This window comes from Monodelphis domestica, chromosome 2 (genome assembly GCF_027887165.1).
Source record: "Monodelphis domestica isolate mMonDom1 chromosome 2, mMonDom1.pri, whole genome shotgun sequence".
Lineage (NCBI taxonomy): Eukaryota > Metazoa > Chordata > Mammalia > Didelphimorphia > Didelphidae > Monodelphis > Monodelphis domestica.
In genome coordinates this window covers 175,281,181-175,294,129 of record NC_077228.1, presented here as the reverse complement: position 1 = coordinate 175,294,129, position 12,949 = coordinate 175,281,181, and the positions used below count along the sequence as shown (strand labels likewise).

Here is a 12,949-nt window from a genome sequence, read left to right as displayed (position 1 = left end):
AGGAAAATTTTTCTTCATCCCAATCATCTTCCGCCCTGCTACCATTCATACTAGACTACTGAACCTTTCCACCTCTTGCTGTGGAAACTGTTATCAAATCAACTATCAACTATCATTGTTTCTGGAAAGAATATGTCAATTGACTGTACTGTTATTCTGTTTAAAGTTCCTATGTATTACTAGACCATGTAGGTTTTTCTACAGGACACCTTGGAAACTAACTTCCACCAAAGTACAATACTCACCTTAGTGACCAGATCAGAATGCCTAATGATTGCCCTCACAAAGAATCTGTAGTCTGTCACTTCAGTGCCCACTTCCACTTTGGCTGCTCCAAGATATAAGTGCATCTTATGGTTGGCACATGGAATTGCAGTGAGGTCAAAATTCCGCATTCGGTTCAGCTCTAGTTGGAAAGCCAGGGCAGGCTCCAAGTGACGATAGATACGATCTTCCTCAAACTGAACTCAGAAATAGAAGAAAAATTCACTTACAAAGAAAGTTGGAAAAAGAGAGAATTAGTGATTATAATGGAGTGGGGGTGTGTGAGAGACATAAATTCACACTGGGAACTAGGAATAAAAAGTGTGATTTTTGCAGATATTATTTAGCAACAACATGAAAAAAATAAGGCTATTAATGACTTTTAGTAGGAACAGACTATCAAAGTGTCTCATCACAATACATATGGACTTTTATTAGTATCCAAGAGAATTAATGTTTAAGGACTTGTTTTGAGATACTTCCCATTTAAAAGAAGAAAAAAGTAACTCTGCACAATTTGACAACTCATAACTGACAATGATACATGATTTATCATTCTCTCCTTGTACTGGTCAGTATGTTCATGAAAACTCTCTGAGGAGCAGCTGGGTAGCTAAGTGGATTAAGAACTAAGACTAGAGATGGGAGGTCCTAGATTCAAATCTGGCTTCAGACACTTCCCAGGTGTGTAACCCTGGGCAAGTCACTTTCTTGACGTACCTAATTGAAAGTGATCTCTTTCCTCAAATTTCTCATCGTCCTTTGTGTATACTTATCTTTGGCAATTATTAAAATCTAATTTGTATTATGGTCATTTATACACATGTCTTATCTCTTCTAGAATATAAGTTCTTTGAAGTCATGAAATGTCTGATTTCCCCTTGATATCCCTATCACCTAGTATAATAATGCATATATGAGTAAGCATTTCCTATCTGGTAAATTGAATAGTTTTTGCTGATTAGGCTGTAAATGAAATATCTTTGAGGGAAAAGACCATGTCTTATAATTCTTTAGAACCCTATTAAGACTAAAAATGTTGAGTATATAATAGAAAACAAAATAACATTAAATTTAATTATTTATACTAACAGGAGCTCCATGACACAAAAAAAAGTGAAGCATGAGATAATTAAAATTTGACACTGGGATGCACTTTCAAGGTTGTTGGGCAAGTGGAAATTTAAGTTTGAAGTACCAAATTTTTCATCCTGAATTTATTTTGCTTAGACCAACATTTTAAAAACTACATTCCAGGAGAATATATCAACTAATGGGAGAGGGATATAGCTCAGATGCTGAATAGAAGAAGGAAGCACAGATTAAAGATTTCTGCCTCACAAAATGGAACTGTTTAATTAAAAAAATTCCTCACAGATAACTGAAGTTGACTAAACGTGTATTTTCTTCAGATAAAAGGAGCAATTCCTTCATGTGCAAGGGTTTTCTAATTTCATAACATTCCAGGATTATTCCAAGGAATACCAAAATGGATCATTTTGACAGTGCCTTTCCTTTTCTGATAGTATAAGACTAGTTTCTGAAATCATATATTCCCTTAAAATGAGGGCCTATTCCAGGTTCAACATCTCAGACACAGAGAAACACAAAATCAAAAAGAAGTCGTTCTTTCTCACACGTAGAGCAAAAGATGATGAGATACACCTTGGTCAACTAAAGGGAAAAAAGTTAAGGGATAAAATAAATGGGTAGGAAAAAAACTATGCTTCTTACCTTATCTCTTGCTCGGAATGTGAAAAATTTAGGAAACTCTCTCTGTTTTTAAATAGAAAAAACAATTGTCAGTCTTCTACAAACATGCCTCCCTTGGGTCAGACACACAATAAACAATAAAGATAGGAACTGACAATCAAGCACCTGCAAGTCATAGGGTTTCCAATGACTCATGGTCCAGGTAATACATGAAGGATACTGGGGGCAACCTGACAGCACCTGGGACTAAGAGCAATCTAACTCTTCATCATCATGGCCCAGAAGGTTTGCAAACTGCCTCAAACTGCCTTCTTCAAAACACTCTAACATAACTCTAACACTGACAATGTAACAGAAGAATACCATGATTTTTCTTCTCTTCCACCACAAAAGTTTCCTAGAGGCTGCCCTCAGCACACCTGGGCAAATGGCACTAGTGTGAATGTACCTTGGATGTAGCTACTGCAGTAGCAGCTGCTCAGCTGATTTCCCAAGTTTCTCCTTAAATAGCTCTTAAAGCAGAAACAAACTAGCCAGCCAGCGCAGCGTATCAAAACCCTGGTTCTTTCTACATTCATTGTCAAGTCTGTAATTTGAAGAGCCAAAGTCATAAAATTTCAATGCAAAGGGAAATGCAAAAGGCAGCTACTTCAGGCACAACCACTAACTGTTGGAAAGGCCAGGATGGGACCAGTGAACTCGTTATCATGAGGTCTTACAACTCTCTGGCAGGGCATTACACAAAAAGGCAACCCAATTTACTAGAACCTTATTAATTAACAAAGATGAATACAATTAGTAGAGTTCATTAGTTTCAGAAATTTAACTTATTAACACAAAATACCCATTTCTCGGGTGGGGAACTCTACTAGCAGTGCAGGAATCAAGTTCATTACTTTTTTCCTCAATAGGAGGTTTCATTAGACTTCTTCATTATAAGCAAAAAATAATCAACTAGTTATCAGTATAAACCTGAGTAACCAAGAAAAGTTACATTAACATTTCTCAATGAGATCTGGAAACTGAAAGCAGGGGGACTTTAGCTCACTGGAAGCTAAACAACATGAAAACTCTTCTCTGATGGGACAAAACCAAAATTTTTAAACGTAAGACAACAAAAATGCCCATAAATGTACACAAGGGGGAAAGGGTTAGAAAGGACAGAAGGAAAAACGGAAGGTATGGGTATAAAAAAAATAGGGGGCAGCTGGATAGCTCAGTGGATTGAGAGCCAGGCCTAGAGACCAGAAGTCCTAGGTTCAAACGTGGCCTCAGACACTTGCCAGCTGTGTGACCCTGCGCAAGTCACTTAACCCCCACTGTCTACTCCTTACCACTCTTCTGCCTTGGAACCAATATACAGTATTGATTCCAAGACAGAAGGTCAGGGTTTAAAAAAAAAAGGAGGAAAGGGAAATTAGAGAATATTTTACCCCAGACATGATCATGATCTTTTGAAGAAAATGTTGTGACCTAAAGAATTCTCCGGAAAAAAAAATACGGGACTGGTTTTGAAGTTGAGCAGAAAGATGTGTCATTTGGACTGTCCATAGATTTCATTCTACTAGTTTTTGAGAAACTGGTTTTTGCACTGTCATAGGGATTGGCTTTGAAAACATTAAATAAAAATTGGCAAATGCCCCCCCCCAAAAGAATAAGAATATCCTTCCCTATGGCTATCGTAGTAAAGGTAAAGTTGCATACACACACACCCCATCCAAAATTCTTCCCTCTATCCATTGACCAAAAAAAATTTTTTAATCCTTACTGTAACCATTAAGGAATTCTATAACATACTAGTATGCAGTTCAGATTTAACAACCTTTACCATTACTACTAACTACCACTACTGTTAGTAATAAGATAATCCAAATCATTAGAAGACCACTAATCAAAAAAATATTTCAGCCTGAAGTTGACCAGATAAGATATAGGAGAATGTAAGAGAAAAAAATTTACTTGGGTTTTAAAATGTCATTACCATAACTAATTTTAAACATGAAGTAACCAAACAAGAGATTCCATAAAGGCAAACTCCAAGGACAAAAAAATTTGAATCCCTCAGAAGTATGGTAGAGTTTTTTTAAAATTAAAGAACTTTTTCATTTGGGCTCCTATGGGAAAAATATGACTATTGACCAGTTTGAGAGCACAAATACACACACCACACAGAATAAAAAAGTATAGGAATCTCAGCAATCCTACTGTCTTTCTTGTTTCTTCCTCTTCATGTTGCTGATTCACCCTAACAATTCACCCTAACACTATCCACAGTCATTCTATCACTAATTTCATTGCTTTCAAGACATTCTCCTAGGGTTATGGGCAAATATCATAATTAAATGTACAAAAAGAGAACACTCTTAGTGTTCTGGCATCAAAAATCTGAAAGAGTACAGCATTTCCTAGGAAGAGGAATTATACCCCTGCTGTGTTCTAATCAACCAACCATCATCAAGACAATCAAAATAATTTGCCTAAATTAGCCAATCAAGACACCCTGCAAATCAGAGAATGTGAAAACCTACAACAGAAATCATCATAGCTGATTATGATACTAATAATCGTATTAAAAACCTAATGAGATGAAGAAATTGGAAGCTTGCTGGTACAACTCTCTTTTACCTCAACATGCTGGGAACTAATTATATAGGCTGTAATTAAAACAAAAACTAGCCCAAACCAAATCCTCAATAAGCTAATAGTTGGTTTGGTAAGAAAATGAGTTGCCTCCCAAGAATTTTATTTTAAATTAACTACTAATGTTGACCAACTATGAAGTACACCATATTACACCTCCAAAATTCAAATACTTTGAACAAACTATAAAAGTGAAAGGGCTTCTTAGTAACAGAACTTAGCTTTTAACTAGATTTAAAAAACTAAGGAAACTTCATGAGTAGGTCAGGCAATAAGAGAAGACTCTTAAAATCAGAAATAACAAGCTAGAATTTACTCAGTGTTAGATTGAATGAATTCTGAATAGTAAAAAAAAAAAAGGGGGGGGGGTATCCTGAAAAGACATTTTGGCATCACTAACAAACAAAAATGAAAAGGCATGGATTCTCCAGTAGGGTATCAGCCTCAAATTTCCAGTCTGAAGGCAGATGCTACAAAACATTTGGAGGACCCCAATTCAAGCACTGAGCCTGGAATCTCTCAACAAAAGCTGAATACTGTGCCACTAGTAATGATGAGTTCAGGCAAACTAAGAACTCACATAGAGGTAGTACTCAAGACCTGAATCCATTTCCAGGTAAAGGAGGAATCAATAATGATATGCATATTTTCCTTTATACTACTAAATGCCAGAGTTTAGTATGTGGTAAACATTAAGAGCCCAAGCCTCTTTGGCACTGTTTGATTTATAGATTCTTACAGAAACAAAGAGACCCAACACCAAGTCTCTTTAGTGTTAGTTAAAGTACCTGCTTAGTGTTAGGTAATGCAAAAAATGCAAAAAAAATGCAAAAACTAATGCAAACTCAGACACTCCTACTGGACAGCTACCTAGGGGCTGCAGTGCCTTCCACAAGGAAGCCTGGGAATGTTTACAAGATTCACTGGATTGGGAATGGAACACCTAGCAAAACAAATACTCCAGGCAGGGCCTTTTCTTATTTTGCCCTTTCCCTGTCTTGCCTTGCAGCATGTAACTGAGAAAATGAATGAAAATGAATATGCTTAGCTGCCTCTGGCCCATACTCATTGGTACAAGAGGTAACCTTCCTTCCTCTCCTTGCCCATCCTGTGTTCTCTTTTCTATTCAATAATGTGGGGATTTCATACTGCAGAACAGGGAAGGAAGCCAGAGAGATCAAAGGATTCAACTCTTAACACCTTCAGAAAGCTTCCTTTTTTTTTTTTCACACTACACTAACTAGGCAAGCACACATCAGATGACATGACAAAGACTAAGTATACTTGAGTGAAAGGTGAGCTGCCACCACCACAGTAGAGGCACTCAGAGCATCACTGCTGCAACTGGGAGACCAAGATTTGTATACTTCTTATTAAAAATTCTAGACTACAGTAGATCCTGGTTAGAGCTCAGAAAGGGGTACTCTTCTCCAGTCAACATTTCTATGGTACCCCCAAATACAAACATGCATGTCTTTTGTCATTCAGCCTGTAAGAAATAACCCAATCCACATCACTCCACTAGCCTCTTCCCTCAACAAAGAAAGTACACACATGCAGAAATTATACCACTTTAAAAATTTCACTGATATGCCAAATGATACCCATGTGTATTAGGCCTGGGCAATGATTCTAAGTGAGAGGTCCCTAAAGAGTTACCATCCTAGATCACAGATTCTACTACCATAATCTCATACTTGATTCAAATATGTAAAAACATTAAAAGAGATTTTTAAAAGCCTGTTCACATTCCAGAAAGGTTGGAAGGTTTGTTTGTTTTTTTTGGGGGGGGGATATGTAATTAAAAGCTTAAAAGAAATGTTAGTAACTGATCCATTTTGTGGATGGTATTAATAGTAATAGTAAGAAATTCATTAAGTTAGCTTGGGTGCTATAAAAAACAGAGTTAAGCCTAAGCCAATGGAGAAAACAAAACAAAACAAAAAAAAACCTGCTTTCTGTGAAATATTGCAATTCAAGAATTTTCTTTAGGACAACGTGATTTCATTACAAAGACAAGAAGAGGCAAGAGGAAAAACACATATCTGTAACTGGTCTCAATCTACGATGAGCCCTGGAAGAACAAGTCTGTTACCCTTTATATGAATGTAGTCCAATGCTTTTTCTTACCAAATCCAGGACCTGACTTTTGCATGCCTCTCATATTCAAGATTCTCCCCTGGCTTCCTGATCAGCATCTCCAACCATAATATTTATTCACAGACAATCATATTCTATCTCCAAGTATCAATTTTATTCTCTAAGCTCCTGATTTTTCTTCTTAAAGCCCCGGGGTTCTCTCTTAAGCTCCTCATACTTCTCCACTGACTCTCGTTTCCTATCTAAAGTTATTGATTGATACATATCTGAACTCTGCTTGGTTTCCTGCCATCAATAACAGAGGAGAATTGTGCAGTCCACAACATTTCCTAAAGCATTTCAAAAAACTGTAGCTTCTTCAGCTTTCAGGATAGATTATCTTGTTACTGTTTGGAGCAAAGCTAATAAGCCTCACTGTGAGAAGAAACACATGGCCAGGCACTAGAGTTCCCATAATCAAAAAGGGCAATAAAGTCATACAAAAGTCCTTAGTAAGCAACACATTGCTGGCAATAACCCAAATGTTCACATAATAATTAGAAATAGAGCTAGAGAAAAACTGATCCAAATATCTATAAATTCTAGTTGGGAACTGCCTAATGACACTCAGAGATCTTATTTAATCACATTATTAATGATTCATTATAATCTTTAAAAAATATACTTTGGAATACAACAAAAAAATTTTTAAATATAAATTATGGGATATTAAATTAAGTCATGTCTGGAGACGTTGATCGCAGTGAAGGATTTTCCCTCATCATAAAGGGCTCAATACAGCATAAACTCAAGTCCTATCATGTCTACCCCAAACATTCTCTTCTGGTGGTGAATGCTTAAGCCTTAGAAAGTAATTTTAGTTAAATTAAAGAATTAGGTGGCTACTGGTTGGCTTAGTAGATTGAGAGCCAGGCCTAGAGAAGGGAGGTCCTAGGTTCATATCTAGCCTCAGACACTTTGTAGCTATGTGACCCTGGGCAAGTCACTTAACCCCCATTGCCTAGCCCGTACCACTCTTCTACCTTGGAACCAATATACAGTATTGATTCCAAGAAGGAAGGTAAGGGTTTAAAAAAAATAAAAATAAATTAAAGAATTAAAAAATAGTATTCAATTTTTATTTGATGCTGTGTTAATTAATATGATCAAGGGGAAAAGTAATCTGGGCTCCCTTCTTAATATTCTAATACCACAAAATATCAGTAGAGAAGATCACTTGTTGAATATTTGAATGCATGTTTTCTTCAGCATCAGAACACATCATTAACCAGACTAGCAGAGGAGAAGGAAAAACAAAAGGCTAGAAACCATATCTTCAGGATTCAAACTGGGAATTCTTAAACATTAACTCACTGTGTAAATGGGACAGCTTACCCAACTATATAAATGGATTTGTTCATTCTAAACTATTTCTAAATGATGAAACCTACTAGATAAAATTTATTCATTAGAATAACTTCTAAAAGAAGTCAATTCCCCCAAAGTATATATAGAACTGAAATAATTTATCTAGTGCTACTAGTCGCTACTCTGTTTAAAAGAGGTACACAGGGCAAAATATTAGGGAAATTCTTGTTATTATGACTTCTATTTTGTTATTTTGCCTTTTACTTACATGAAATCTTTGATCCACCTCATAGTTGACCTGTTTTCTGAAATCCTTACAAATGAAAAAAGAAAGGAAGGGAAAAAGAGCAGAAGCTAGCAATTAGTAATAAATTTTTAAACAAATTAAAATAGGTAAATTGAGTTAAACTAATATTTTTTGCTTGAATTCACTTAATTATACCCCCATTATATCTACAATTAAACAATTTTATACTCCTCTATTATATGTATGATTTTTAATTAAAAAAAATTAAAATAGCAGATGAGCAGCAGATGCACAAAAGGTGTAAGAGAAGCATAAGACACACATCAATACCTTTTGTGCAACCAGGAAAGTAAGCCTCCGGATCCCATGTTCGACAAGAGCGGCTTTCTGTAAATAAACAACATAAAACAGAAGACAGATGAAGTCTCCTCTGATTTCTGACTATCCCCTGCTCCATCCATTCTTCCCAAGTCTCTAATTTAACACACAGGTTATATAGCCTTGCTGGGAACTAAAATCCTAAGAAACCATCCCAACTCACTACCTTGAAACCTTTAAAACAAGAAATCTACCTCAACCTGGCCCTTAGTACTATTAAGAAACTGAATTTGTTGCCTAGAGAAACTAAATGATTTACTTAAGGTAACACAACTAGTTAGCAGCAGATAGGAACAGGATCCAGATTCTCAGGATGATAATGAAAGCGAGCCTTGTAGAGAAAGCAAGGGTTGTATTAGGCCACCAGAGTTCTTTCAAGATTGATACCCATCAAAGGCAGACCTTAACATGACTTCTGCCCACAGAGGTCACTTTGGTGGGAGTTTATTAAATACATGGAGATTGCATGGACTTGGAGTCAAAGACAAATCAGGTCCTAGATAGAAAACAACATTTAAAGGAAACTAAAAACAAAGCCCCTGGAATGTATTTGATACTTTATAGGTGGCCCTTCTAATCAGATGCTGCACTGCTCATATAGTTGCAAATGGGAAAGAACAGGTAATAATAATTTGTAGAACTGCTATGATATTTTCCCTATTATTGATAAAAAGAAAAAAGAAACTAAACATAAAATTTAGAGCTGGAAAGGACCTTAGAGAAAAATCTATTCTAAACACCTTAATTACAGAGTAGGAAACAAATGCCCAGAGAAAACAAATGATTCACTTGGGTTTGCACAGGTAGTTAGCAGCTGACATGAAGAGAACACAGGTCAGTGCCCTTTCAAAATACCACAGGTTACCTTTAAAAATAATATCACAGATATACTTTATATAAAACCATTAATTGTCTGAGTGAAACATCTGAATAGGGATAGCTAGTTCATTGAATCATAAATTGAGAACCGGAAGGGATTTTAGTGACCATTTGATCCAATCCCCTCATTTTACAGATGAAGAAACTGAGGTTCAGAAGATAGTCATATGAATATAGAGTGGAGGGTGAGGTGAGAAATAACCATTTATATAACACCTACTATGTGCTAAGCACTTTGCAAAATTGTCTCATTTGATCTTCACAACTTCCCTGCAAAATATGTGCTATTATCCCCATTTTACAATCGAAAAATTAAAGGTAAACAGAGTTAAGTGATTTTCACAGGATCAAAAAGGTAGTAAGTGTGGACAGCAGAATCTAAAACCAAGTTGGCCAAAGTTTAAATCCAGCCCTCTGTCCACTACGCTATGTTGCCTCCTTGTGGGGTTATAGTTGAGTCTGTTACTGTATAATGTTTTCATTATGTTGTAAAACAATATCGGTCAGTGAATATTAACTTTGATATGTTTGCAGCTGGTTCCCTGTCACTACCATAAAATCTTCCAGAATTAAAGAAAGGTTGAGAGGTCATGTTGACCAACAGCCTCTTTCATATACATGAATCCCACTATCACTTGGCAATTAGAAGGACTGGCAGTCAGTAGAAGTCGGTATTTTTCACATTAGTCTTTTATAAAATTCTTTCTCCCCCCCCCCCGAAACCTTAGGTTCCTCTTTTATGAAATAAGGATATTATCCTGCTCCTTGATCTCAAAAAGTATAGGGATTATTAAGATAAATTAATAAAGACCTCTCAGAACTTATGTGGCATAAGGAATGAGATGATATCAACTGAATGTGCTAAGAAAAGTAATCTAACAATAAAAATAACTAAGAAAATAAACACTGGGTTTTCATCACAGAAAATATTTTTAATCTAGACATCACCTTATTTTCCATCCTTGGCTATAATTCCTGAAAAATACTTTCCTAATATCTTTTGTTTTTAGATCACCTTCATTTCTAAATATTTCCTTGCCCCCTCCCTACCCAGAAGGTCATCCCCTATATCTGTTACAATTCTAACATATGCAAATCTGTCCATATAGCTAATTTCCAACAGCCTATATGTAGATGATCCACTGCAATTAAAAAAAAATAATCTAAACGAGCATTTTCCTATAATCTGAGCCTGTTTCTAGGTCATCTCCCATTCTGTCAGCTGGTGTGTGCTCAGAAAGAGAAAACATTTTAATGGCTTTAAAAAAAGTGAATAAGAAATGTAATAATGTCCTCCCCAAACAGATCATTGATGGTTTACTTTTCTGTAGTATTTATGACCTGCTTGCACTATTAGTGTAGATAATTAAGAATTGATGATAGGAACAAAAATAAAGAAGGAGAAAGGTCCTCCCAGCTTCTTAGTATAACCAGAAACAGAACCATTCCTTCCAGCACCAATAAAACACTCAGCTAAGGCTAAGCCCTTCAAACATAAGTATCAGTAGCTATGTTCATATGGCAAGCAAAGAAAATAACTTTAATAATGCCGTGATTTAAAATCAAAATTGTTATTGCTTTTAAAATTCCACAAGTGGCTGACAATAACAGCAGAGCAACAGGACTCTGATTACATTGTAATAATGCCGGTCTCACAGCAAGTCCACAGCTATTACCCAGCGATTAGGCGTCAGCACCTGGAGAAACTCCATTTACACTGACAGTTTCAATCTCCTCCACAAGTCATTTACAAATATATGATCCTAATTTCTATGCAAGAAAAAAAAAAGACATGCTGGGACTAGAAAATTATTTGAACAATTTGGATCAACCTATTTGATAGTTTAATGTGTGTGCATTAAAAAAAAAAAAAACTTTTTCCCCCTAAAGTGCCTAGAGGATGATCACACAAATGAAAAACAAAACTAGTTTTCATTTCAGTTGCTTTATGATCTTTTAAAAAAGAGAGTGAAAGGGAGAAAGCATCAAAAACACCTGTACAAACCCATGTTAGAGGCAACCTGTCCCTAGCCAAATTGTTAATGTTGTCTCCAAGCCAGAATTCTTTAGAAATCAGAGGTCTAGCTGCTAATTCTATTACTGGTTTCTGACAGAAAGTGGGGTAAAAGATTTACTAATCTGTTAAACTGAAGGAATAATTCTTGTACTCTCAATGCTGCAAATTTATACTTAGAATTTTTTAAAAGATAGTATATAGATATATGTGGTCAAGATAAGTACATGATTTAAAGGGTGATGCCAATAAACAAATTAGAGGAGCATGCAATAATCTATCTGTCGGATCTATAGATAAGGAAAGAAATTATGACCAAATAAGAGAAAGAAATCACTATAAGATATAAAATTGTTAATTTTGATTACATTAAATTAAAAAGGTTTGCATAAACAAAACTATTGTAATAGAGATTAGAAGGAAAAGCAGAAAGCTGGTAGAAAATTTTTTACAAGGGTCTCTAATAAAGGTCTCATTTCTCAAATATGTAGAAAATAGAGTAAAATTTATAAAAATATACAAGTCATTCCCCAATTGACAAATAATCAAAGAATATGAAGAGGAAGTTTTCAAACAAAGAAATTAAAGCTATCTATATGGCTTATGAAAAAGTGCTCTAAATCACTGTTGATTAAAGAGAAATGCAATTTAAAACAACCCTTCACATTTATCAGACTGGTCAATGAGACAGAAAAAGAAAAATGACAAATGTGGAAAGGGATAGGGGAAAAGTGGGACACTAATACACTGTTGGTGAAATTGTGAACTGATCCAACCATCCTGGGAGAACAATTTGGAGTGCTGCCTAAAGGGCTTTAAAACTACCTTTTGATCGAGTAATACCAATATTAAGTCTGTATCCCCAAGAAATTTTTAAAAAGGGAAAAGGACCTATTTGTTTTTTTTTTAATTTTATAGTATTTTATTTGATCATTTCCATGCATTTTTCATTAAAGACAAAGATCATTTTCTTTTCCTCCCTCCCACCCCCCGTGGCCGACGCGTGATTCCCACTGGTATCATATGTGTTCTTGACTTGAACCCATTGCCATGTTGTTAGTATTTGCATCAGAGTGTTCGCTCAGAGTCTTTCCTCTGTCATGTCCCCTCAGCCATTGTAGTCAGGCAGTTGCTATTCCTTGGTGTTTCTACTCCCTCAGTTTGTCCTCTGCTTTTGGATAGTGTTTTTTTTCTCCTTGATCCCTGCAGATTGTGCAGGGACATTACACCGCCACTAATGGAGAAGTCCATTATATTCGATTATACCACAGTGTGTTTGTCTCTGTGTACAATGTTCTCCTGGTTCTGCTCCTCTCGCTCTGCATCACTTCCTGGAGGTTGTTCCAGTTCACATGGAATTCCTCCAC

General features: G+C 35.9%; 1 protein-coding gene across 19 annotated transcripts in view; it reads right to left on the bottom strand.

Annotated features, from left to right (window-relative positions):
- The window catches only part of ACACA (acetyl-CoA carboxylase alpha), a 291,002-nt gene that overhangs the window by 123,832 nt on the left and 154,221 nt on the right, over nucleotides 1-12,949 (bottom strand). For 17 of the 19 annotated variants that reach the window (XR_461987.2, XR_461986.2, XR_461989.2 and 14 more), the window contains 4 exons: nucleotides 8,642-8,698; nucleotides 8,333-8,377; nucleotides 1,999-2,040; nucleotides 246-461 (listed from right to left, as the gene is read on the bottom strand). Coding sequence is in view for 8 of the 19 variants with exons in the window: in XM_007481899.3 (XP_007481961.2) it covers nucleotides 246-461; nucleotides 1,999-2,040; nucleotides 8,333-8,377; nucleotides 8,642-8,698 (360 nt within the window). In the remaining 11 variants the exon portion in view is untranslated. The remainder of the gene's footprint in view (nucleotides 1-245; nucleotides 462-1,998; nucleotides 2,041-8,332; nucleotides 8,378-8,641; nucleotides 8,699-12,949) is intronic. The other 2 variants (XM_056816440.1, XM_056816441.1) reach the window with 1 other exon arrangement.